General features: G+C 45.0%; 1 protein-coding gene across 1 annotated transcript; it reads left to right on the top strand.

Annotated features, from left to right (window-relative positions):
- The first annotated feature begins 18032 nt into the window (after positions 1–18032).
- LOC119179412 (uncharacterized) lies at positions 18033–20913 on the top strand. Its single transcript, XM_075868388.1, has 3 exons — positions 18033–18044; positions 18835–19493; positions 20639–20913. Coding segments are annotated over exons 1-3 (672 nt in total). The 3' UTR covers positions 20640–20913.
- The last annotated feature ends 6868 nt before the right edge of the window (positions 20914–27781 follow it).

Below are 27781 nucleotides of genomic sequence, written 5' to 3'. Positions count from 1 at the left end.
TATTTTTACATATCGAACAACCCGGCCAATTATCTTTTAGACTCTTCAAACTTGTCTGACGAGAAAGGTGCCGTTACGTGTCGTCGAAGATTAGCCGAGAAATGACCAGGACACGTGCAGGCATTGATGCTGTGTTTCTTCTTAAAGGTCAATATCTTTCTTTTACGAGGGCTACATGTTATCCTGGTTTATTGTTTTATTATCTTCGGTACTCCGCTTCTGGTCAATAGCAATTATGGTGCTCCATTGAGGTTGCACCACCATTGAGGTGTAATTATAGATCCCCGTGTACTGTGCATTGTTAGTGGCCATTAAATAACATTATAAATAGTCAAAGTTTCAGGAACCCTTCAGCTTAAAATCATATCGTTGTTTTGGGACCTAATACTCCCGATATTGTCATTATTTTTCAAGTACTAGAGTAGAAAATGTTTCCTTTCTTATTCAACCAGCCACCGTCTGAAACTGTCGACTAGAAAGCAAACGAAGAACGAAAACATTTTGAGACAGCAAGAGAAAAAGCGGCAAACGAACATTTAAATATCACCTGAAGGTGAATTTATTTCGTACTACCCGCTCAAAGCTAGGTAAAACGTTGTGAAGACTTGGATGACACGTTAAACGGCGTGATTAGCGCGTGAACAGTGACCAGAATTAGCAAGACAGAATTATTAGCCCAGATGCATGACGCAATTCTTCATCTCGACGAAAAAGGCACGTGAAAGATAAGTTACGTGGAAATTCTTGACATTTAACTGAGTCTGATTGCATCAGAGCACGTCATTCCCGGCGCGAGCTTTTAGGTGAAATAAATTCAAAACCAGATTTCTGTCTATACTACAACAGTGCCTTAAAAAAAAGAAAGGATTTGGGTTCCCACGCCCCTTTGACGAGCGGTCAGGGTGTGTCACTGTACCATTTCCGGGTGCATTGCAAATACCATGCATGGAGCCAGTGCCAGTTATGACGTCATACGTGTTAACCGGCAGCTTATCTGAACGGAATAATTTTAAAACGCGGTAACCGGCGCCAGTAAATGTAGCGCATAGTAATGTTGACTGGCACGGTGACTCACTTCTGGCTACTGCGCTTTAGTAATGAGTTCGGCTAAAAAGGCTCGCTGCTCGTGAATCATTAAAGTGGGCTACTTAGTATTCGTGAGTCACGAGCATCCAATCCGCCAACTTAGATAGGGTGCAATAGCTCAAGTTTCCCTTTTCGATTGCCCAAGGTCCTTCACCGCGAGTCACGACGTCCGAAGTAAGGAACGTCAAGGTGATGGATTGTGATCATCCGTCGACTGAGCAGCAGTTCGTTTGTTGGCACACGGCCCGCAGCGCATGTTCATGATCTTAAAGCAGTCGCGGTTGCTATAACAGTGGGTTATTTAACCTCTTAATTTTCTATATCTTCTGACGAAATTTAATTTGGGAATTATGTTTGTGCCCGTACCCATATTTATCTGAAAGTACATAGTCAATCTTACAAATGACTAGGCATTATCTCGGTCTCGAATGGTGCAATACCCAAGAGACTTCAAGAAAAAAAGGCTTCACTAAGAGAGAATGTATTGAGAGAATAGCAGAGAGGTTAACCATAACATCGGGTTCACTACCGTGCACTAAGAGAAGAAAAAACGGGGACGAAAGATGAGAGGGAAAATGAAAAACAAAAGGCACGCGAAAAAAAAGTGGTTGTTCTATTGTCCTATCTATTTCAACTATTCCTATCTCCTATTCTATTTGATGTCCTATTCAACAGTCCACTACCACGCAAGAAGATCATCAGGCCTTGACTGATCTTCCGTGCGAAGTCATCGTGGCGGCACTGGAGCACTGAGTGTTCTGTCAGGGGTCTGTCGTTAAGGTGGGCTAACCTGAAGCTATGGCGGCTGTCAGTGCGTGGTGTAGCGAAGGCAGTGGCAAAGAAAGTTCTCCTTCGTTTCATCGCGGCCGCAAGGATCGCAAGCAGCGCTAGGCCTTCAAGAAAGCAGTCTTTTTTGAAAATGCGAAGCTGAATTACACTTTTATTTTGTGAGCTAGCAGCGAAGTAATAAAGCATTGCGTGTTACTTCTAGCCGTCAAGTCAGCCGGGACGAGACTCCCGCTTTGAAAGAACGAAAAAAGCATGATAGACGAAAACTTATTGATGTGTTTGACAAAATCTAACAAAACCAACGATTGTGACTGTTGCATTCATCAGCTTCGAGGGAATTAATAAATTCAATCCTCTTCTTTTTTTCTATTATTGTTGATTATTCGTAATTGCATGAGGCTGAAAACCGGGATGCTTCTCATGTGTTTAAGTGATTTGCGGAACTTTTGGCAAATCAATATCTATTTCCAATGTGCACAATGGGTGCATGTTTGTTGTGAAATAAAAAATGCATTTTACAATTGAATGTATTTATTTTTTTGTGCCGTCTAACGTAGCTATTGTTTGGCCTTATGTCATTCAAACCCTACTTTACCCCGGTAAGCTGACAGTTCATGAAACTCTCTCATGGTAAAATACTTTTTTGGTAAATAAACTCGAAAATGTCTTTCATCACAAGGGATTAAAATTTTTGGCGCGCTACTAGGAAACTAAAGATGCCGTACAAAAACCTCTAGGGCAAAGTCAAGGACGAAAGTAAGACGGTAAGTTGGGCCAGTTGGTTAGGATCCATCGTGAACTTACTTACAGCGCAACACCACAAAAAACACAGGACAGGGAAGGAGCAAAAGAGAAAACAGCGCCGTTTTTTTCTTTCTCTTTTGCTCCTGCCCTGTCCTGTATTTTTTCTGGTGTTGCGCTGTAAGTAAGTTCACGATCAAGGTCGAAACTTCGTCTTTCATTTTTCAGTCGTTGTTCTACGTCGTCCTAGTCATCCTGCATCGTCTTTCGTATCTTTATTAGCAGCTCAGTGAAAATTTTCCTGTGTACAAACAACCGGTCTCTACACTCACTCTTTGACCAAGGATGTAGAGCACACGTCTACCTTAGGTAGCCCTATAGAAGAAAAGGGCTAAAGTGTAAATAAGTCGTGTAAGCAGTACGGAGTTCGTGAGTACACAAAATAGAAAAACGAGCTAACTGGGATGCTAGAAGTCGGTCACGTGAGGTAAAATCAATCAACAATTTGAACCACATGTTCGCAGAATGCTTTAATTGGTCCCGAGATTGAGACAGGACAATGTTTCTTCAAACAGAAGGATTACTTCAGGAAATTTGATATATGCTCTGTCCACGTGCTTGAAGTTGTGGACAAATTTGCATTAGAGCTTTCATTTGCTAGCAACATGGTTAGAGCGACCATCCCTTAATGACTTCGTTTCCTGGTTCGACCTCCCGACAGGACAAACATTTGTAGAATTGAAAGCTTTCGTTTATTAGAAACTCGCATAAATTTCCTCGTGGGCTTGTGTTACAAACAGGTGGTAGTCAGCTATTTCTTTCATTGGCTGCTTCTGTGTGGGATTCCATAAAACAAATTTGCATTTTGTCGTAGTGTTTCTCAATCGTTCTTTACTAAATGAAGAGGCTATAAGCTTCTAGCAAATGTTCGAGGCAAAGGATAAACTTCTTAGAAGCTATAGTATTATAAACGTATGGCATGGCCTCTACGAGAACTTAGCTGGAAGTACGAGTATCTTTTAAGCTTTTGTTGTTTTCACCTACAAGGCGAAATGAAGCACTCCATGTTACTCCACTTGAAGCTGGAAGCACGGTTAAGTAATCCAATACAATAAAGTTGCTTCTCTTAATCTTCATTTCTAGTATTATGTGGATTGATTGTTCTGTTGTTGAAATGTTTTGGTCACTTTGATGTCCCATTCAAATGACTTTAGTTATGCTACCCTTCAGTATTTTATAATCGTGTGGCTCACTTGGGTAAGTTCTGATAAACATCTGGTCGTCAACATCTGTAGTGTCACTGTACACACACAATCCACATTATATTAGCCTGTTGACCATCTTTTCCTTTAATCTGTTGCCCAATGAGTCAAATATGACTGTTACGCAGAGGATATAATTAAAGCATCCTACTCAATACTCGTGACGTACGGGCATCCAAACATCTCTTTCCACATGATGGCACAGCTCTAGTTTTCATCTACGACTTATCCAAGGTTGTTCCCAGTGGTTCGCAACGTCCGGAGTAAAGCAAGAGCTTCGAGGTGATCGATTATAAGCATTGTGGTCAGCCGTTCAGTGAAGAGCGTAGGTTCATTCATAGAGCAAGTCTATAGACGCAAGTTACTGATTTTGAAGCCGTTGCCGTAACTATAGTACATCGGGTTTTTTTGCCTTAATGCAGAGCATGTAGCTTGTTTATATATCCTAAGCAGACGAGGAGTGGGACGTTGAAAGGCTTAATCAATCATGCGTAATCAACCGTTGAACCATGAAAAGGTACTCAAAAACATCATTGCTGTTATCAAAATTTGGCAGTTTCATTGAGGAAGGTGTGCTTTTCTTGCATTCTGCGAGTCTAACAAAGTTTTTCATGTCAGAAAAGGATTGGACCTGCTAACACTTGCAACGTTGAGGCCTAAGGTAAGATGGGGTTTCAGCAACCCTCTATCTTCTCACCTTCTCTCCTCTTTTATCCTTTCACTCTGCTGTGGTGGAAGGGGGAAGGAGAGTACTTGATGATTAAACGCAAGTTCACAGTACACTCCGCTCTCTCTATTTTTTTCTGGACGCTTTTTCGTTTACTGCTCGTCGAAATCAGCGAACGGCTATTTTGCACCCGTATAGCAAGCAAACCTTTAATATAGCTCGAACACCCAGCTATTTCTGAGAGCTACCTAATTAGCATATTGAGCCCACCAACGAATCTGGTGTCGAAGTGCGCAAACATTTCGAGCAGTCTCATCACATTCACGCTGGTGGTTTGAAAGTATGAGTTTGCTGGCACTTGCTGTCCTTTCGTCTGTGCTGGCAGAAGGGCTTCAATATGCCTACGTTGCTTACTATAAGGAGCGTATTAGCGTTTGTTGGCAAAATAGGCAGCCAGACGCTCGTTAATGGATATGTTAAGGATGTCTGGATGGCTAAATACCCTCATCTACACGTGTGTGTTTTTTTAGACTCGGGGTGGGTTCTTGATAACTCTCAAGCTTAACGCATGAATTGCTGTCGAACTTTTGGGCGGTGATGCTCACGACGCCCAGTGCTTTGTACACCGAGAGCACTTCAGTGCTCTCGGTGTACAAAGTGGTTTCTACCCTTAAATCCAACCAGAACTGTCAATAAAGGTGGCATATTATTTTTCACCTTAGCAAACAAAGGCATCTTGATGCCTCCCAGGCTGCCGTCATGGACAACAAAAAAAAAAAGATGAATGAATCGAGCTGCTCGTTTCTTTGATTCACACAGCCTCGTCGAAACAAACAGATACTGAATACAAGGAAAACACGCAGGACATTTTTTTTTGTAGTTTGCAATGGAAGTGCTTGAATGGATAGGCGGATACGATGTTAGTGAAAGTCCGGCCAGGTTTAGCGCCACCCGGGCCTAGGTCAGCCGCGAGGAAACGTCCAGGCCCGGCTTCAACGCCGCCTCGAGGGCTTGCCAGACGGCCCACATTTGGATGCCAAGGTGTGAAGCGCGCAGAGCCGTAGCCCATCTCGACGACAGGGCCTCCGGCGTGACTGCACTGATTTCTATCATTACACAGCACTCCTACAACATGTGTCTCAGTGGTGCTGGCCCTTCCTGGAACAATTTGAACGTGTCGTGCTGATGCTTATCTTAATGAGAACTCGGAAGATTTGTTTCGAGTGGAACGGGTTACGTAGGTGCTAGCCTTAAGTGTCTCCGGGCCCCGGCATGCGTTCCGTTTGATTTGGCATAAACAAAAGTAAATTGAAGCGGATGCCAGAACGACTTGTGACCCAACACGCAACCTTTCTGCGTGCTCTACTTAGAGTATAATCAAGCGCATTTGCTTGCAGTGCATCACGTATTCTGACCGGAAGGAAAATTCCGATCGGGAGAGAAGTAGAGGACAAGTGAGACACCCAGGCGCCTGAGGTGTCAAGAAGGGGTTGTTATTATCGTAAGTGGGAAATGAAAGTAGCTTAAGACAAGGGCTTGGAAACGAAAGTAGATTCGAGGCTACAAGTTACAAGCAGAAGTGAAACTAGGCCTTTCTAAGAAGTTCAAGTTTCACTTCCGGAATTTATATAAGGATGGTTACAGGTAGGACGTGGTACGCACGGGATGCAAGTGTGAGATAACTATCATAAAGAGAGGAAGGTTGGAAGAGCAGCGACAGATGAAAACGAGAGCCGCACTAATGCCAAGTAATTTCTGTCATGATTGCCGCAAAACTACGGCGGAACTTTTAGTGTTGACAAAATACTCTCTTGTGTGTTCATTAGTTCTGCAGCACGAAAAAAAAAAACAAAGTGAACGCGATGACGTGGGACAGATGGAATCTTAACAACGGTTTCGCTGACTGTTCTGTCTTTATTACAGGCGTTTGTTACCGCTGGCCTATACAGATCAAATTGAACTTGATTTCATCTGAGCAAGAAAAATTGATGGTGTCAGAAAAAAAAGCAGCATCAGGGCAGTTTCACTACGCCCTGACCACTGGCACTGACTCTGTGTTACCTATTCAACTGTGTCTAGCACTGCCATAGGCACATGGCAGCCTAACATTGGTAGAGCCCTTGAATGGTTTTTCTGGTCAGAAAACTCTACCCACAGTTTGATACAGTGACAGCGGCTCTCGCAAAGGTCATCGCGATCAGTGACGGAGCATCCTTGCGCACCTACTGCACTCGGTTGAATGCCTTTCATGTTTGAAGCAATGGTTTATCTTGCACCAAGCCTCGATAATGGAACTGAACCTTATTCTCCATCTCACATACGATCTGGTTGTAGCATAAGAGTGTGAAGAACTTGGCTTTCACGTATTTTTTAGGCTATTGTGGCAGTGATGGATCTAGTCAGGTTGACGCAACAATATTTGCTTCAAGTGTTGCTCCAGTGTGGTTCCTTATCTTAGGGCCTGTACTCGTGCTATCCGCACAGCCGAACCGCACGTACCAGGACACCTCCCACACGCAAGCGAAGCTCGACTGAACTTATCGACAACCCTGTCATCGTCGTGCACAGAAATACGCTAAAAGTAGCAAAAAAATTTCCTTGATTCTACAGTGACGTGTTTACGCAGTCACCGTACAGTCTTATGACTTGGAGGCGACATAAGGTCATCGTTGGCGTCACGAAGGGCCATTACATGATTAAATTATCACATGGTGTCACGAGGGACCGTTACATGATTAAATTATCACATGGCGTCACGAGGGGCCGTTACATGATTAAATTATCACATGGCGTCACGAGGGGCCGTTACATGATTAAATTATCACATGACTTCGTTGACGAGTCACATACGGTCCTGTCACAGACGGCCCGTGTCCAAGACTGCCAGTGCGGAAGCCTGCACCAGCCTTAAAACCTGCCTGTCTGTAGCTGAAGTTTCCACCACCAGACTTGAAACCTGGTAGCACGTAGCCAAGATTGCCAGCCCCAAAGCCCGAACTAACCATGAAATCAGCTGGTCTGTAGCTGGTTTCAAGGTAAGTTCAGGAGTATTAAAAGAAACCATCTATTTCCTGAGACAAATAATAATTGCTTAGTGGTAACGAACTAGCAAAAATCTTAGGTGAGCAATATCCAAAGGATGGGATATTTGAGATCATATAAGTATACCACAAAGCGGATATTACTATTGAAAAGGGGTTTATTGGCGACTGTTGCGACGGTGGTCCTACGATGAAACACGATCGGACAAGAGCAACGGTCGAGCAGATGCCGGCGATGATCAGCACGAGCCGAGCGAGCGAAGCCAAGCACCCAGTACCCAAGCGGTGGCGATGTTGTTTGCCAACGATGCGTTTTCTTCTTCACAATTTGCCCCCGCCGAAAAAGAGCCATCCTGGCGACCTAAGAGTCTGGAGGCAGAGGGCTATGATATGGCTTAAGGCGGGCGATGTGGACGATGTCACGTCCACGCCGGCGCATGTCGTCAGATGGGGAAAGTGGCTCGATGAGAAAATTCACCGGCGAGGTTTGCTCCAAAACGCGGTATGGGCCCTCGTACTTTGGAACGAGTTTTGAGGATATGCCGGGGCTTTGGTAAGGAACAGCCAGCCATACAAGTGATCCCGAGGAATAGCTGGGGTTTTGTGAAGAGTCGGCGTTGTTTTCTTTCTGGCGCTGTTGTTCTTGCGACGTAAAGGTGCGTGCGAGTTCACGGCACTCTTCCGCATTACGGGCAGCTTCGGACACAGATGGGCATTCGGATGCGTCAGGATGGTATGGAAGGAGAGTGTCGATGGTGTGGGATGGTTCGCGTCCATAAAGAAGAAAGAAAGGTGAAAATCCAGTGGTAGACTGTGCCGCGGTGTTATATGCGAACGTGATGAATGGAAGAATGCGATCCCAGTTAGTATGATCGGATGTCACATACATGGCGAGCATATCGCCAAGGGTGCGGTTAAATCTTTCCGTGAGCCCGTTAGTTTGCGGGTGGTATGCAGTGGTCTTGCGATGAACAACATGACATTGAGAAAGCAGAGACGTGACGACTTCTGATAGGAAGGCTCGACCTCGGTCGCTTAGTAGCTCTCGAGGTGCACCATGTCTTAGTATGAAGCGATGAAGGATGAAGGATGCTACGTCCCGCGCAGTGGCACTTGGAAGGGCGGCGGTCTCAGCGTAGCGTGTTAAATGGTCCACAGCGACTATGATCCACCGATTTTCATCTGATGTTGTCGGTAGAGGGCCATAGAGATCGATTCCGATCCGATCGAAAGGTTTGGCAGGGCACGGGAGCGGTTGAAGCGCACCGGACGAGTGGAAAGGCGGTGATTTGCGGCGTTGACAGTCAGGGCAGCCCATAACGAATTTTCGAACGAAATTATACATTCCGCGCCAGTAGAAGCGATGGCGAATGCGTTCGTAAGTTTTGAAAACTCCGGCATGACCACATTGGGGATCGTCGTGAAAGGAGGCGCAGATTTGTGATCACAAGCTGCGCGGGACAACCAAGAGCCACTTACGACCTTCGGGGGCGTAGTTGCGTCGGTGTAGCAGCCGATCACGAATCGCGAAATGAGCAGCTTGACGTCGGAGAGATCGTGGTACCGCAGTGGTTGACGATCCAGAGAGACAGTTAAAAAGGGAAGCGATCCACGGGTCCTTGTGTTGTTCACCGGTAAAAGAGTCGAGGTCGAGAGATGCGACGGAGTTGGTACCAGTGGTTTCGCAGACCGAGTCGGGAGGTAAAGGCGAACGCGACAGGGCGTCGGCGTCAGAATGCTTGCGTCCGCTGCGATAGATGACACGAATGTCGTACTCCTGGATTTGCAGTGCCCACCGAGCTAGGCGGCCAGAAGGATCTTTCAATGTGGCAAGCCAACAAAGTGCATGGTGGTCCGTTACCAGGTCGAATGGGCGACCGTACAAATAAGGGCGGAACTTGCGAAGCGCCCACACTAGCGCCAAGCACTCTTTTTCAGTGACGCTGTAATTGGCCTCAGCTTTAGTAAGTGTGCGACTCGCATAAGCGACGACGTATTCGGAGTAGCCCGGTTTGCGTTGGGCGAGGACGGCGCCTAGACCAACCCCACTAGCGTCTGTGTGAACTTCCGTTGCAGCTGTTGGGTCGAAATGCCGAAGAATTGGAGGAGATGTTAGCAGACTACGGAGCGTGGCAAACGCGACGTCGCAGTCAGAAGACCAGGATGAAAGGTCTGCATCACCGCGTAGGAGGTTGGTCAGTGGTGACATGATCGACGCAAAATTTCGCACGAAGCGCCGGAAGTACGAGCATAGTCCGACAAAACTGCGTAATTCTTTCAGTGTAGTAGGTTTCGGGAACTCAGCGACTGCTCGCAGTTTTGCAGGGTCGGGTCGAACACCATCCTTGGACACGATGTGCCCTAAGATGGACAGCTCTCGCGCGGCGAAGCGGCACTTTTTAAGGTTCAGTTGGAGCCCAGCGTTGGTTAAACACGTCAGCACCAGCGAGCCGACGCAGATGTGTAGGAAAATCGGGAGAGAAAACGACAATGTCGTCGAGGTAGCATAGACACACAGACCACTTCAGTCCACGCAGTGTGTTGTCCATGAGTCGTTCAAACGTGGCAGGAGCATTACAAAGCCCAAATGGCATTACGTTAAATTCGTACAGGCCATCTGGTGTAATGAACGCAGTTTTCTGGCGATCAGCTTCTGCCATAGGAACCTGCCAGTATCCAGATCGTAAGTCTAAGGAGGAGAAGAATTCGGCTCCTTGGAGGCTGTCAAGGGCGTCGTCGATGCGCGGTAATGGATAGACGTCTTTCCGCGTCACCTTGTTTAATCGCCGGTAGTCGACGCAAAATCGAATCGATCCATCCTTCTTTCGAACTAGAACCACAGGAGATGCCCAAGGACTGTGCGATGGTTGAATAACGCGACGGCGTAGCATCTCTTCGACCTGGTCGTTCATGACGTGACGTTCTGCTGCAGAGACACGGTACGGTCTTTGACGCAATGGCTGGTGCGAACCGGTGTCAATGTAGTGGTGCACTGCGGAAGTCCGACCCAATTGCGGCTGAGAAACGTCGAATGAATTCGCGAAGTGCTGGAGAAGATTAAGAAGCTCGGCGCGTTCATGGGCACTTAAGGTGTCGGCGATGGAACTCGAGAAGGTGTCACTCGATGAGCATTCCAGTGGGGAAAGGGCATGAAGTTCGGTCGAGACGCTACTGCACGATTCGTCTGGCATGTTAAGGAATAAAGAGGAATCGAGGTACTCCACTCGACCGAGACATTCGCCGGCAAGTAGCGTAAGCGGTGCAGAAAGGGGGTTGTGGACGAAAATATTGCTTCGGCCCGCAGTGACGTCGAGTGTAGCGAAAGGCAAGGAAACGGCTCTGCGGCTCATGAAAATGTCGGAAGGTGTAAACATTACTGTAGCGTCGTTATGGTCATCGCAGCAAACAGGGACAACGGCAAGAGAGGCTGGCGGAATTTCAGTGTCTTCACGTACGACGAGTTTTGGAGACCGCTCAAGAGTTTCGTGCAAAGGTTCGTCATACAGGTGCGAAAATTGAACTTCAGCGCGTGCGCAGTCGATGACGGCATGATGTTGTGACAGGAAGTCCCACCCGAGGATAACGTCATGCGAGCACACCGAAAGGACGATGAACTCGACAACGTACATAGAGCCTTGGATGAAAATGCGGGCTGTACAGGTGCCGAGAGGTCTGACTGGCTGTGCGCTAGCTGTACGAAGCGATAGTCCAGAGAGCGGCGTGGTCACTTTGCGTAGGGAGCGGCAGAGCTGGGCGGCTATAACAGAAACGGCAGCACCTGTGTCGATGAGGGCAAATGTAGAAACACAATCGACAGATATGGCGACGACGTTAGCAGGTGAAGTGCGAGGACTTGGGCATTTCGATGACGGCGCAGTTCTTGCCTCTGGAACTGCGGCGTTCAGTTTTCCCGGTTGGAGGAAGCGGGTCGGGGACGCATTGGGGACAGAGATCGCCTGCGAGGAGACGGCGAGCGGGAAGAGTGAGTCGGAGCTGGGCGCTGGGGTGACTGAGACCCGGGAAGATTAGTGTAGCCATACTGCTGTGAAGGATAGGGAGCAGGTAGGTGCGTGGGCGGCGGGTCATACGGTAACGGCCAAGTAGCGTTGTGTTGCGATTGGAAACGACGACGACAATATCGTGCCACGTGTCCTGGAGTACCGCAGGCGTAGCAGATTGGTCGATTGTCAGCAGTGCGCCAGGAATTGCTGACTCGCGGTGCAGCCCAAGGTGTCGAAAGAGGGGTAGAGTGGGGAGCAACTGCAGGCATGGGTGGCAAAAGCTGCTGGCGGGGTCTGCTGCGTACCACCTGGGCATAAGTAAGAGGCGCGGCCACGGGCTGCATAGCCGGCGCATGGGGAACAGTCACGGCCACAGGCTGCTGGTGGGCAGCGACGGGAACAGCCTGAGCTACCTCTTCGGCAATAACGTCGCGGAGTGGTGAGGGCAGACGAGAGGACGGCGGCTGCTGCGTGAAGGGAATCAACGACAGTTGCTGAGCTACTTCTTCACGCACGAAGTCTTTAATCTCTTGCAGGGTTGGTGCGTGGTCGGGAACGGAAGTGAGACTGGAGAGCGAGTCGGCGTGTGAGGAAAATGGCCGAGTCAGGGCGCGCTGCTTGCTCAACTCGTCGAAACTTTGACACAAAGTAACAAGTTCCGCAACGGTGGCAGGATTACGGGCGAGGAGCAGCTGATATGCACCGTCATTTATCCCTTTGAGGATGTGTTGAATCTTCTCCGACTCGGGCATGGTGGTGTTCAGTCGGTTGCAAAGTCCAATGATGTCTTCAATGTAGCTTGTGAAAGATTCCGTTGGTTTTTGTGCGCGAATCCGCAAGCGTTGTTCGGCTCTGGACTTGCGGACAGCGGGTCGGCCAAAAACGTCAGCGAACAACGTTTTGAAGATGGACCACGTCGTAATGTCGTTTTTGTGGTTGTTATACCACATTTCGGCTACGTCAGTGAGGTAAAAGATGACGTAAGTCAATTTGTCCGCGTCATCCCACTTGTTGTTTGCGCTTACCAGTTCGTAGTTAGCGAACCAGTCTTCCACGTCAGTCTCATCAGCTCCGCTAAAGACTTTGGGCTCTCGCAAACGAAGAACGCCGGGGTTGCTGGGGGATGGAGTGGAAGAGCCAGGTTGCGCGTTGTTGGTAGCCATGATGGTAGGTAGCGTTCGGTTGCGCAGCTCCAGGTTGAGGCGACGGCGAATGGCAGCACCCAGGTTCAGGCGACGGGGAATGTCAGCACCCTCCACCAATTGAAAAGGGGTTTATTGGCGACTGTTGCGACGGTGGTCCTACGATGAAACACGATCGGACAAGAGCAACGGTCGAGCAGATGCCGGCGATGATCAGCACGAGCCGAGCGAGCGAAGCCAAGCACCCAGTACCCAAGCGGTGGCGATGTTGTTTGCCAACGATGCGTTTTCTTCTTCACACTATGTTTAGAAGGGTTCATATTTCTGTGATTTACCAAATCCCGTTGATATATTTAGGATCAATGGACTATGGAGGTTCATACAGTGTGACTATAGGCGTTCCAATTGAAACAATAGAGGCCATTATTCTGATTATTATTTTTTAATAACCAAGCCCGGCGTTGCAGTTAAAACCAACAGGGGTTGATTATGTAGTTCCTATTCAACCACACTTTCACTTTGCTTCTCTTAGTGGACTTCGACGGCTTTGTCTAGTAATAGTTTTCAATCGGTTCACAAACACTAAGGCCATATCATCAGGTAAGGAAAGAATAGGTTGTTTGTCTGGTTGGTAAATATGTTTCGACGTCCCAAAATGATACTTTACAGTGCATTCCGAGGCATGGAAAATGCAGGGACACATGCGCTTGTCTTCTTGTGTCCCTTCTTTGCCCGTGTCTCAGAGTGCACTGTAAACTATTGTGGGTCTTCAACAACTAGCCTGGTCAAAACCTTGTTAACGTTCCAAAGCGGTTCCTCATAGGTGAGACAGTATTGTGCATGATTTCGACCACCTGAAGACTTTTACCGCGAAACGACACCATGCACTACATGAACCATTAGCCTTTTGTCTCTGCTGGGATCGAACCAATACCTTAATGGCTTTTGTGTGAACAGCACATAGCCCCTGAGGATCAATATGGTCAGCGCAGAACATATTTGTTAAAGAGTTTAATAATGATAAAATTAAAATATCATTCACAATTCTCAGTGCATCCAGTACTGCACCATCCAATCCAAAAGTTTTACGAGGTTCGTTTTTGGTACCAGAGAAAATCTCCAGTTTAACCGCTTTCATACTTCGACACTTATGCAGCTAACTTGAACTGATCTATCACTACTTTGTGTGTTTATTATTGAAATGATAACTGTGATAAAGCTTTGCTTATACAATGAAAAGTAGAGACAATTTGTCGAAGTGTTGCCTTTTTTTATTTCAGATTTGTTTGAACGTGTAAAGATATAAACGCCTCTGTCACTGAATATACAAACAGGAGAATAAACGACAGGGTCAGCTTTTGCTTGCTAGCATGCTTGCTTGAGAACATTCACAGTAATGTGGTGAAGTTATTACGTATAACACCTCACAACAATCTTTTTAATAAATGTATGATGATCTTAATGTCCTCTAAAGCAAGCATCATTAGCTCCCTAGGTGTCGGCAGTTTTCTCTATCAAAATTTCAAAACTATATTTGAAGCCGTTGTCATCGACGGGTGGCATCGAAGAACAGGTTTCTTCGTCCTAATATGATAATTATAGCAATAAATGGCAACATACCGGAGTTGGTACTTGAGACTTTAAAATAAGATGAGTCACTTATGGATACAGAATGCTCGAGAGTCTTTTTTATTTCATTAATCTCGTACAAATATCAGCAGTGTGGAATCTCCATTCGCTAGTAGGGCCCGTAGGCGAAATTGGCGCCGAGTTTTCCAAAGCCACTGGCGAACCTCTGGGCAAATCCACTCCCGAAGCCAAAACTGGGCTTGATGGCTTGTCCTCCAAAGCCGAAGCCACGGTATCCAGAGCCGAAATTGAAGCCGGGTGCTCCATAGCCAAAGTTGCCGAAGCCTGGGCCAGCACCGAAGTCGAAGTTGCGAGCAGCTAAACTGAAGGCAGGTCCTCCGAATCCGAAACTACCGGGCTTGAAGCCTAGATTCGGGTAGCCATAACCAGTACCCAAGACCAGGGCGACAAGAGCGGCGAGGAGCTGCGTAAGAGTGGGTAGAAGGTTTATAGAAATATAGCAACATGGAGCGCAGTTATGAGTACGTACTCTTGCCGCTTCCAGTGTAATTATTCTCGGATATCGATCCCTTGTGAATCTGGGGAGTGACTAATAATACGAGCTGCATTGTACGCCATCCTCAGGTAATCCCCTCAACATCCTGGTGAAATACGGAGGGGTGAGTCTAAAACTCAATGAGAGTAGTTTTTAAGATACTGACATATTTTGCTAACACCTAAATGTCGGCAATGGATAATTGTGTAAATAAGACTGATTACGAGAATTCATCAGGGCAAAGAAACGAGACACAGAACGACCAGGACAAGAATAAGCCCTTCTTTCTCTTGTTCTCTTTATGTGCCTTGTTTCTTCGCACCACAAAGTATTCATGATAAATTGAATTGAAATTAAATTGAAAGAAGTTAAACAAATGAAAAATATGTTCACACTCGCCACAATGGTGAAGCAATAAATGTGATGGCAAGAAAGTGTACTGTCATCAGGAGAACGGCAAGCAGCCGGACACTTGCAGCCCGCTGCTGAAGCACAAAGGAGGACGCTCGAAATGAACGCGCTCGTATGCACAGGACAAGCGCGAACTGTCACGGTTGTTTCGTCTTTGTGTTTGAGCAGCGCGCTGCAAGTGTCGACTATGCTGAACCTGACGCTTTTAGATTGTTGGTTTTCTTTTAAACTGTGGGAAGGGGGAAGGGGTGAGTGACATTTTTGCATCTGACGCAAGGTTGGCCAGCGTTCCTTTTTTTTTTTCCATATCACGAGTGGGTTCAAAAGGGGGCCACATTTTTGTGAATTTCTCAAGGTCAGTTTTGCAATTGAAACAAAATGTGGAAGCACTGCATAATAGGGAACAAGCTGATCTTCCTTACGCGCTCAGCGTTCCACCAGAGGTAAGTAGTGGGTATAAGTAACTCATCGTTTTATAGCGGTGCAAGAATGACGCACGCAAGAGTTGTCTAAAGCGGCATGCTGCTGAGCGAGAGTTCACTCGTATGATTTCACTGCCAGATTTTTCGGATTTTTTTTTGCTAGAACTGATTTTTTGTGCCTTTTAAATATATACGCATACATATAGCTGACGTCACAGCGACAGTGAAAAGTCCACTGAAAAGGTTCATTTACTTCATATCGCAACAAAAAAAAAAAGAGCTGCCAGGCTTTAGAGATGTCACCCAAAAGGTTGATTAGTTTAATTTAAAATCATTTCGCACGCATCGGTCTTGCGCAAAATCGATTAAGTTGTCCATGAAAGCAACTTCATAGCCCCTGTATACGTACGCTTGTTAAGAAGTAGCTCACAAATATCTGATGTTGAAGAGTGTCCCCATATTTGGCTGCGATAAGTAGTGCCCACACGCTATTCCACCTACAAAAACTCGCTACGTTAATTTCAGCAATGGCGCTCTAACAAACCACGAACGCCTTAAAGAACTGTCCACATCCATCACAACCGAAATGCAGCTTTTCTCATAGTGCTGCGCATACTCACGATTGCCTTCATGGTGTTTCTTCGGTAACCGTCTTTGCGTCAACGATCTTCTTGACCAGAGGATTTGCAATCAACTGACGATTGCGTAGGTCCTTATATATCTGAAAGCCAGCCCGGAGTTTGCAAGGAGGATTGAACTAATTTTAGAAGTGACGCAATCACCCCTTTCTGTTCACAGGCCTGCGATGCCTATAGCGAACGCCTTTGCCATGTTAGCGCTGCTCTGTAGGCAAGTAGATTATCAGTTGCTAAACATGTAATACCTGCAACACGTTAACACAATTATATGGTCACTTTCTTTTCTTTAAAAGAGATCCTGCATTGGTAAAATAATCCGTAGCACGTCCCTGTGCATTTTTCGAAGGGCGTGGCAAAATATCTATTCTCTTGAGCCAGATTACTGTTGTTCATTTATCTCATATATGCAAAAATGTTCATTTATCTCATATATGCAAAAACCTTATGAATGTAATAAAAGAGACAGCAAATTTGCATGTCTTAACGCAGCTGCGAGGACGAGACTGTGACGACATCATTTATTTTATATTATTACCTCCCACTCTAACGCGATGTCGTGGGAGAGAAAGAAGTGCATTCAAAATCATGCCTCCACCAATGTTGTCAGTTTTTAGCTGTTTGCAAGCCAGGTTCCAGTAGGACAGATCGCTGTGCAATTGCTCGTGCTTGTTAACGTGCCAGTGCTGCTCGCAAATTTCCTTGTGAAGCATTAGGCGTATTGTACCATAGTTTAATCATGGCGTTTTTAATGTAGGCCATTCCAACTTTGCCTTAGAGCTGTATCAAATATCCCTACACACAGGAAATCAATCGCTGCTTTTTTAAAGCATTGCTTCAATGAGTAATATAAAAGGCCTTGCCGCCTGGGCAAATAAAAGTCCTGAATGCGAAAATGAATGGCTGAGTTAAAATCATGATAACGGCGCTACAGCCATGTTCAACATTGTTGAAACACTTCCTGATCTTTTGTGAGGTAGCTTGCTGGTAGAACAACAGGTACACCTACATGTTCAAGCAACAGTCCAGGCAGTTTCCAAGATTGGCAAGGGCTCATAACTAGACTATTGCAGTCGCCACAGAGGGAGTGTTACTATTCCCCCATAAGAGGCCGCTAGTGCAGGAGCGAACGAAATACAAAGGGCGTTCCCAACTAACTCGTCGTTGCAAAAACGTTAAGAAGTGCTCATTTGGTAACTCCTTCGTTTCATTAGTAGAAAATTTGCATGTTTTTCATAAATGAAACAGCAGCACTTTTACACACAAGAGTGGACATATTGACACACCCCTGATTAAAGATGTGCATAGGAAGGTCTCTCGGATTGCTTGCCCATGTACAACATTGATAAAAAGAAACTGGTCAGGACATATTGTGTGCCTTTGTTACAACTGACATGCGCTCAGTAACTTATAACCCCCCCCCCCCCCCGTTAGGGATTCCCGAATGTACACGTAAGAACTTATCACTGGCTATAGTGATTTTTTTCTTCTTCATTTTCTTCAGCACTGATCGGCCACTCGGTGTTGGCGTTTGCTAAAGATACGGTCAGCATGTAACGTAAAGGGGCGGTTGCCTTACTAGTGCGTCTTGTTCGCTCCTCCTTGCCTGCCTTAAGGTGACTAGGAGGTATAAAAGGAGCTAGTCATCGGTGTCTTGGTCACAAACTTCTCTAGTCACAGTGAAGCAGAGACGGCGAACAGGGTAGCAACATGAAAGCAATCGTGAGTATCTACGGAACTTAGAGAAAAGCTGTATCTGTATTTTAATGCATCGGGATTCTTCTTCGGGATGGTCACCCGTGCACGATTCCATACTGAACAACTGCTGTATTTGAAGCAACAAGTGATAAGCCTAACACTTGCATAGTGTGTCTAAACTACTTGGGGAGACCTTGTACTTGGACAGTACCCTTTTATCCCTGAAGAAGCATGTGGGTTCATTTTAGACCAGTATATGACCCTTTTGGATTGTCGAATGTGCAGAAATAGGTGTAACCAAACCACCAAAAGTTTTTTGTGATAAAACTAGCCTAAAAGTGCATTTATGCATGAGGCGTGCTAGCTCGTGGGCCCAGGTGCTCAAGTGACAGAATGTGATGCACATCTTCACAGTAGAACGTGTTTCTGAAGGAAATGGTGTTCATTTAAAGGAATCGTTGTCTGAGTCAAGACTCTTTCATGCGCCTACTTGTACACTTCACGTAATCTTGATCTGGCAACTGGTAGACAACCACACTATTCGGTTTCTCTTATCATCCCCTTTTTATACAGTTATTTGGGGCGTATAGCTCAAGCACTACAAAGCATCACATTCGACTTCTATTTTGCATTTCTCCTTAGATTCCATTTGGCACAATACTTGAGAAAGATTAAGAAGAAAACAATGAGAAACCGTCCAGATGGGCCATGTCCCACATGTCTATCTTTAGTGAACTTTGCTAACCGGTTATGTTCCCTTGTTCAGTTCTCGCTTTTTAACATGTCTTTCCATTTCTTCTCAACTTTTCCACAGCTCGCTACTGCCCTCTTCATCTTGATTTCGGGTACAGCTTATGGCTATCCCAACTTAGGGTTCAATCCTGGTGCCAAGTTTGGCAGTGGCAGTTTCGGCAACGGTGGGCCCGGTTTCAACTTCGGTGGTGGCAGCATCGGCAGCGTAGCGGTTCCTTTCAAGCCCGGTGCCGGACTCGGCAGTGGCAACTTCGGTGGACCCGGTGTCAAGGCCGTTGGCACTGGCAATGGGCTCAGTGGTGGCTTCGGAAATTCTGGTTTTAACGCAGGTGGCCGCTTCGGCTACGGTAGTTACGGCTATGGAGGAGCGGGTTTCGAGTTCGGCGCAAGCAACCTCGGCAACGGGGCAGCTGGTTTCAAGGCCGGCGCTGGCAACGGTGGTGGTAGCTTCGGCTTTGGTGGACCTGGTGTGAACTTCGGTACTGGCAACGGTTTCGGCAGTATCGGTTTTGGAGGACAGAGTCTCAAGGCAGCCGGTGCCGGCCTTGGACTTGGTGCAGGCTTCGGGGGATTTAAGTCAGGTTCGGGCAACGGCTTCAGCAGTTTCGGCAGCGGGGGACCTGCTTTCAACCCTGGTTTTGGCTTCCGGGCTGGATATGCCCAAGGATTCAACGCTGGTATTCAAAAACTCGGCTTCAATAACGGTTTCGGTGCCTACTGGTGAGTTCAGTTTCTCTATCACTGTGAAATAATAAAGTATTTTTTTAAGATACTCGTGGATTACACGTTGTTTGCTTATCGAATTACACTGTGTATGTCTTCTATACGCTCTGTCGTAGAGCATCATCGATTATTTTAAAATGTTGTTTTCTTTTGTTTGCCTGATTTCTTTCAAATATAGGTAAACAAGCGTGTCGACTCCTCAGAAAACGTGACAGCCTGCCTTATAAATTATTTAAAATTGCATACTTGAGTTTATTGGAGATAATATTACGAAGTCTAAAGTGAGAATTTATTTATCCGACAGTCAGTTGCAGAAAGAAGTGTTCAATATGTTTTCTTTATTCTTATCTTTATATTTACTGTAGTCACAGTGCGCAGGCGCTCGTTCAGTGCATTTTGAGAAAAACGAAAATAGCGACACCTAGGCATATTAGTTATGCTTTAGAATGCCTGGCTAACTTGCAGTTATTTCTTGAGTATGCAGCGTAGGAAATTGTTTCAGCCTGAATTAAGTTCATATGTGCATCGTTGAAAGTAAAAGATGTCACCTACATATCTTTCTGGGAAATCGAAGCCGACCTCACATATCTCTCGCATTGGCTGTTAAGAGGTATATAGCTCTTTATATTTTCATTGAAATGGTGAAATGATAGGTTGGTGTCATTATGGTGTCATCGGCTATTCTTTCTCACTTAGCAAACAACTTTATTGAAATATTAATAGTGAGGGCACTTAAAATTCATAAATATTACCAATCTAGTATCACATAACATACCTCTAACATATATTCAGGGCATCACGTCACTTAACGTGATAATTTACTTTTTAACCAATCGCACAAACATGGCCAGTAGAACCATTTAAGGCGACAAAGAACAATGCCAGCTTTGAAGGGGTTACTAACCACGGAATCAATCACTTCAAATGTGGTTTTGGACACAATGAATAACGCGTATACATGATGGAAAGTATATTCACTGTCTCGGTGTCCGCGTAGAAAACGATATGTTGCAGTGTAGTTATGCGTTGATGGGTAATACAAAATATAAAGCAATAATTTGTAAATTCCAGTTTACGTATTTTACGCTCATAATCATGCTAAAGCTGTACTCCCGCTTAATCATCTCTTTTGTTTGTTTCAGAACAAGCACGGCTCCTTATGGTGCTCTTGAATATCAAAGGATGGTCAGCGATTTCAACGCTATTTCATCAAGCTGGTGTTCGGACAAAGGAGGCGTTTTTAATTCATTTTGTGCTAGTCATCAGGAAGCTTTTACGTGTGACAATCAACGCTTTAAACGACAATATTTTGTCCAGAGGTGGCGGATAATTGCGAGCTTTATGGGACAAGATCGTTTTCAGAACTTGACTATATATCCCGTGGAGAGTGAGTCAATAAAATTAATCTGCTTTGCAATGTTGTCTCTTCACTCGAAGAAGGCATACTTCTGGCAATCGTGCCTAAATACGCATGCAATTTTGAAGCCAGGCCGATTCAGTGGGCTGCTTTTGAGGCGCCTATAACTTTTGGAAACCCACGGCGAGAAGCCACAGAAATTTTGTGGACGAATCAAGCAAATGTCAAATTTATTAAACGGATTTTAGATAATTACATCTGTGGTTCACGCTGCTTTAGATTTTTTATTGATTACTCTAATGATATCGCATGACGTCCAAATATTTCTAAAAACTTGCAACCGTTAATATTTGCACGGTTTACTCGGACACATCACGGAAGGATGCAACTCTCTCAAGATCCGCTTTCTCTGAAGGAAGAACTATGCACGTGACTTACTGCGTTTTCAGAGTATACGCACTACACTTTCTGGGTAAGCCTTTCACACGACGGAGAAACAAGCGTAGGCATCAAAGCACCAGCTTTGATTATGTTTTCCGGCTACAGATCCTTACGAAACGTGTTACCATAAGCATCAGCACGAGTGATGCAAGCATCGTCATTTGAATGCGTCAGCCCATCACGTCATCATGACCTAACGAGCCACCAGAATTTCGGACATTCTCTTAACGCCACCCTCTGACGTCACATGAAGACGTCATCACATGGCGTTGTCACGGAAGGCCAAGATGCGTCGGTCCCACATGCACAGAAGGTCCAGGTGATGTACACAAATTTTCTGATGCCTCCAATCCTGGAGGCAGAGCGAAACCACTTTGAATACAAGAAGTCTTCGGGTGCGAATGAACTGAATTAGAAAGTTCCTCCCATTGCGCTCAGTTGTTCAAGGCGAGGGCACGGCACTATTGACTGGCACTCGGCTGGTCTAGGCTTTACTAGGCACACACTCATTCATATACCGATGCACGAAGTGCTCACGTGATCACGTTGTAAATCGCAAGTATTGTCATGGTATCAGGTGTATTCGACTTGATGCAGAAAAAGATTGTGATGCTGCCGCCTCAGAACGTACAGCCGCAGTCACAGGATTTCCTGGCTTTCAGCTTCGGAGTAGTAGATAGGCTGTGACTTAATCCGTGAAAAAGACGCCATAAGACAATCCGACCAACTCGAATCTAACTGTAAAGCACACGTTTGCTGTAAAGCATTGTTTGGTTTTGTTCTCCCGTACTATTCTTATACCTAACGAAGCTCTGCTATAAGGGCCGCATCTTCTACATCAGCAATGCAGCAACAGCTTCGCCTGTCGGCTTCCTTTCTGTGTCGAAGCTTTGTCTCTTTGAGATTCCGCGTCGTTGAAGCTATAATGCTCCCACGAACACAGAAGGCATCACTGGTTAGCGAACTTCTTTTATTAGAGTTCACCACTCGACACACAGTCAAATGTTCTGAAAAATCTTCCCGTAATGGTCTCGTATCTGTGTACCCTCAAATAAAATAATAACACCTCTTGAGACAATACGTCAAGATATCATGAGCATAAAAATGGAGACCCACACAAATAAATTTAAACAAAAGTTCTATACATCATCACTTCACTGTCAAGCATTGTTTGGTAATAACACATTAAGGTGCCAGAGCATTCCAAGCCATCCTTCATCAATTATATGGGCTTGGAACTAACTTGAGTGGTTCGCTATACCCATATAAATGATGAACCCCAACCAACTAGCCCTGCAACGTGCCATAGCGAAAGGCGTCCTACTTATTCTGCAAAAAAAAAAAAAAAACGCCGTTAATAAGTAGCGTTACAACCCAAACAATAAGCGCGCAGTAATACGAAGGTGTGAAATGTGGGATTTCAAGACCACTTCAAATACTTATGTAACAAGCTGCATAGTGTAGTATTTCCTGTGCTGCCACAGGCGTTTAAACTTGTATATCAAGTGTATACCCGCCTGCCACTGTGTACTTATGGAGGCTACAAATGAGGGCACGCTTGTTAATACCAGGTCCCGCAAGGCTTTTCAGTAATTTCATTCGTCCGTCATCGCATAACAATCCAGATACTGATTTCAGAGATATCAGAACCAATTAGAACATATGTGTTAGAAGCTTAACTCTAGCTATTTATATTCATTATTCACCTCAGTTAGAGTTCATGTCAATAAAAAATTAAGTACCAGGATTAATGGAGATTGTTTTTAATTTCTATTGTGTGTGTTTTAATAAATTTGCGTAAACATATTTATTACAGGAAGCTTCCACAATTCTGACTCCGCAACTCACGACGCCTTGTGGCTTTGCAAACATGTACCCAGTGCATAATAGAGGGCGGTTCAATATATTCTAAGCATATGTCATTGGTTCGATAATACAGCGGCTTATTATTATGTAGAAATCAGCATCAAGTCATCGAGTAAGTAGTATACAGTGCATTCATCGGTCAAGCTAAATACAAAGTAACGAAATGCTTTCATTTTGTGGGTGGCATACGAAAAAAAAAAGCTAAGAGCAGTGGTGACCAAAAATACCGGCACGTACTTTTGACTAGCGTGTAGTTTTATTTTTTGCAGAATTTTCAGTCAAGCATTGTGCAAGGGACAGCTCTAATTGTTTCAGCTATCCAGAAAACTTCGGATCGTTCTTGGACAATTATTTGCGGTCTATGTTTCGGAGGCACCCACATATACAGCACGGTGACGCAGTCATATATCCTATACGTGTCCTATATATTCGTACTGTCTGTCTTTATATAGGTGAAACAGGTTACGTACCGATGAAAGAACGCTTCTTGGAATAAGTATACTCATACTCGAATAAGCAGCATACTCGGCACGGCAGACAATATGTGGCCTCAAGAAAATATACATAGTTGCATCTTGTGGCGGCGTCTCCAAAAACATCTTTCATACCTGTCGGAATTTCTTTAAAGCAGGTACTCACTCCATTACTGAAGTCAACTTTATTGTTTACCGACGAACACTCTCCCATTAAAATGGTCGTACAAAGCGCTATCCCGGAAACTACAATCGTGTTACACCGAATAGACATTTGCAGCGTAACAACTAAGTCGTCAGAAGTGAAAAACATGCTTAATCTGTACATTTTCTTTTAGACCGAGATAAGCAGTACAAAGGGTAAGCTTACTACTTAATGGTTAGTCCGTAATTAACACCATTATTGCCGAAGCCATCCTCGTAGCCTTGGCCATATCCTGTGCCTTAGCCAGTGTTCGACTTGAAGCCTTCTCTTTCACAGATTAAGCTGCCAGCGCTGTAACCTTGGTGGTATCCAGAGCTCAAGCAAGCAGCGGACTTGAAACCAGACCCTCCAAAGCCAGCACTAGACAGCACCACAATTCATGCCAGCTCCTACAAAACCAACGTCACGCCCATATCCTGCAAAACTAGTTCATCCTAAACTAGCAGTGGTTCCATAGTGAGTGCCAGACACGAAACCAGTACTCTGAACCCGTAGCCAGCTCCACACTTGAATCCCCTGACAGGTTCATTGCCAGCACCACACTTCAAACCAGCTGCTCCACAGCTGAAACGACTAGCACTGTAGTTCTGGTTAAAGAACCCCACCTAGGGTTTTTTAACATGCACCTAAATCTGGCACACCCGTGTCCAATGTTGCCACTGCGGAAGCCTGGCCCAGCCTTGAAACGTGCTGGTCCGTAGATGAAATTTCCACCCCCAGACTTGAAACCTGGTAGCCCGTTGCCAAGATTGCCAGCAAGGAAGCCCCAACTAACCTTAAAACCAGCTGGTCTGTAGCTGATTTTAAGGTCAGTTCAGGAGTATTATAAGCAAACATGTATTTCGTGAGACAAAATATGATTGCTTGGTCTGACAAACTAGCAGAAATATTTGTTACGCAATAATCAAATGATGTGAAATTAGGGAACATATTAGTGTACCACAAGAAGAATATTATACTTACAGGTATTCATATTTCTGTGATTTACCAATCCCCGTTGATAAATTTAGGACTATTGGACCGTGGTAGTTCGTACAGTGTCACTATAGCGTTTTCGTTTAAACAAAAGAGACCATAATTTTTATTATTAATCAGTCATCAAGCCTGGCGGTGCAGTTGCAACCTACAGGGATTGATTATGTGGTTCCTATTTGACCACACTTTCACTTTGCTTTTTTGGTGAACTTCGACGGCTTTGCTTAATACCAATGTTTTTCGATCAGTTAATAAACATTGAACCCCAACATTACGTAAGGAAACAATAGGTGGTTTGGCTGGTTGGTTCATAAGGTTCAACGTCCCAAACTGATAGCTTACAGTGCATTCTGAGACATGGACGAAGCAGGGACACATGCACTTGTCTTCATGCGTCCCTTCTTTGCCCGTGTCTCAGAGTGCACTGTAAGTTATTGTGGGTCTTCACCAACTAGCCTGCTCACCACCTTGTTAACGTTCCAAAGCGGCTCCGCATAGGTGAGAAAGTATTGTGCTTGATTTCGACCACCTGAGTACTTTTACCGTGAAGTGACACCGTGTACTAGCTAGCCCTTTAGCGTTTTGCCTCCGCTGGGATCAAACCCATGGCTTTGGTGTGAACAGTCCTGCACCGTAACTACTGAGTCACTGTGGCCCCTGAGGATAAATATGGTCAGCGCAGAACTTCTTTGTTAAATAGTTTATTAATGATCAAACTAAAATATCACACATAAGTCTCAGTGTTTGCAGCATTGTAACACCTGATTCAAAAGCTTTACAAGGCTCGTTTTGGATATCAAAGAAGTTATCTAGTTTAACATACTTCGGAACTTGTGCAGATAACTTAAACTGATCTATCACTTCTTAGTGCGTTTAATATGAAAGTGAAAACTGTTATAAAGATGTGCTCATACAATGAAAAGCTGAGACAATTTGTCGAAGTGTTGTCTTTTTTATGTCAGAAGAATTGGTTGAACGTGTAAATATATGAACTCCTCTGTCATTGAATATACAAACAAGAGAATAAATGACAGAGTCAGGTTTTGCTTGCTAGCATGCTTGTTTGAGAACATTCACAGCAATGTGAATCAGTTATTACATATAACACCTCACAACAATCTTTTTAATAAATGTATGATGATCTTAATGTCCTCTAAAGCAAGCCTTATTAGCTCCCTAGGTGTCGGCAGTTTTGTGTATCGAAATTTCAAAACCTATTTGAAGCCGTTGTCATTGACGTGTGGCATCGATGAACAAGTTTCATCGCCCTAATATGATAATTATAGCAATAAATGGCAATATACCGGAGTCGGTATTTTAGACATTAAAATAAGATGAATCACTTATGGATACAGAATGCTCGAGAATTTTTTTATTTAATTAATCTCGTGCAAATATTAGCAGTGTGGAATCTCCATTCACTAGTAGGGCCCGTAGCCGAAATTGGCGCCGAGTTTTCCAAAGCCAGTGCCGAACCTCTGGCCAAATCCATTCCCGAAGCCAAAACTGGGCTTGATGGCTGGTCCTCCGAAGCCCAAGCCACGGTATCCAGAGCCGAAATTGAAGCCAGGTCCTCCATAGCCAAAGTTGCCGAAACTTGGAGCAGCACCGAAGCCGAAGTTGCGAGCAGCTAAACTGAAGGCAGGTCCTACGAATCCGAAACTACCGGGCTTGAAGCCTAGACTCGGGTAGCCGTAGCCTGTACCCAAAACCAAGGCGAGAAGAGCGGCGAAGAGCTGCGGAAGAGTGGGTAGAAGGTTTACAGAAGTATACCCACATGGAGCGCAGTTATGAGTACGTACTCTTGCCACTTCCAGAGTAATTATTCTCGGATATCGATGCCTTGTGAATCTGGGGAGTGATTAAAAATACGAACTGCATTCTATGCCATCCTCAGGTCATCCTCTCAACATCCTGGTGAAAAATGGAGGGGTAAAACTAAAACTCAGAGAGTAGTTTTTAGGATACCGACATATTTTGCTAACACCTAAATGTTGGCAATGAATAACTGTGTAAACAAGGCTGATAACAAAAAGTGATCAGGGCAAACAAACGAGACACAAAAAGACCAGGACAAAAAGATGTTATTGTTTCTCTTGTGCTCTTTAGGTTCCTTGTTTCGTTGCGCCACAAAGTATTCATAATAAATTGAATTGAAACAAAATTGAAAGAATTGAAAGAATTGAAAATTATGTTAACTTTCACGACAAGGCCGAAGCAATAAATTTGGTGGCAAGAAAGTGGATTGTCATCGGGAGAACGGCAAGCAGCTCAACACTTGCAGCGCGCTGCTGAAGCACAAAAGATGACGCTCAACAAGAACGCACTCGTGTACACAGGACAAGCGCGAACTGTCACGGTTCTTTCATCTTTGTGTCTGAGCAGCGCACTACAAGTGTCGACTATGCAGAGCCTGATGCTTTCGAATATTTCCTTCTCTCTTAAACTACGGTTTGGCTAGTGACACCTCTGTGCCTGACGCAGGGTGGGGCTGGCGTTCACTCTTTTATTATTTTTTTTTTCACATGACGAGCGGGGAACAGAAGAGGACCACATTTACGTGCGCGTCTCAAGGGCAGTTATACTATTGAAAGAAAATGTACGAGCACTGCGTAATCGGGAACAAGCTCACGTTCCTTACGCGCTCAGCGTACCGCCTGGGGTAAATAGCCTGTATAAATAACTCACCGGTATTGTAGCGGTGCAAAAATGGCGCGTGCTAGAGTTGGTTCGAATCTACCACCGGATGTTTCGCAATGTTTTTACTTCCGGTTTCTTTTTTGGGTGCCTTTTATGCATATATATTTATGCAAATGCCAGACGTGACGGCGACAACGAGAAATTTGACGACAGTGTCCATTTACTTCACATCGCAATAAAAAATGAGTTGTCAGGCTAGTGATGCCGTCTAAAAGCTTGATCAGCTCAAGTTAAAAACATTTCGCACATAATGGTATTGCGAGAGATT

Source organism: Rhipicephalus microplus, chromosome 7 (genome assembly GCF_043290135.1).
Source record: "Rhipicephalus microplus isolate Deutch F79 chromosome 7, USDA_Rmic, whole genome shotgun sequence".
Classification (NCBI taxonomy): domain Eukaryota; kingdom Metazoa; phylum Arthropoda; class Arachnida; order Ixodida; family Ixodidae; genus Rhipicephalus; species Rhipicephalus microplus.
Note: the sequence above shows the minus strand (reverse complement) of the source record. Positions and strands in the feature narration are given on the sequence as shown.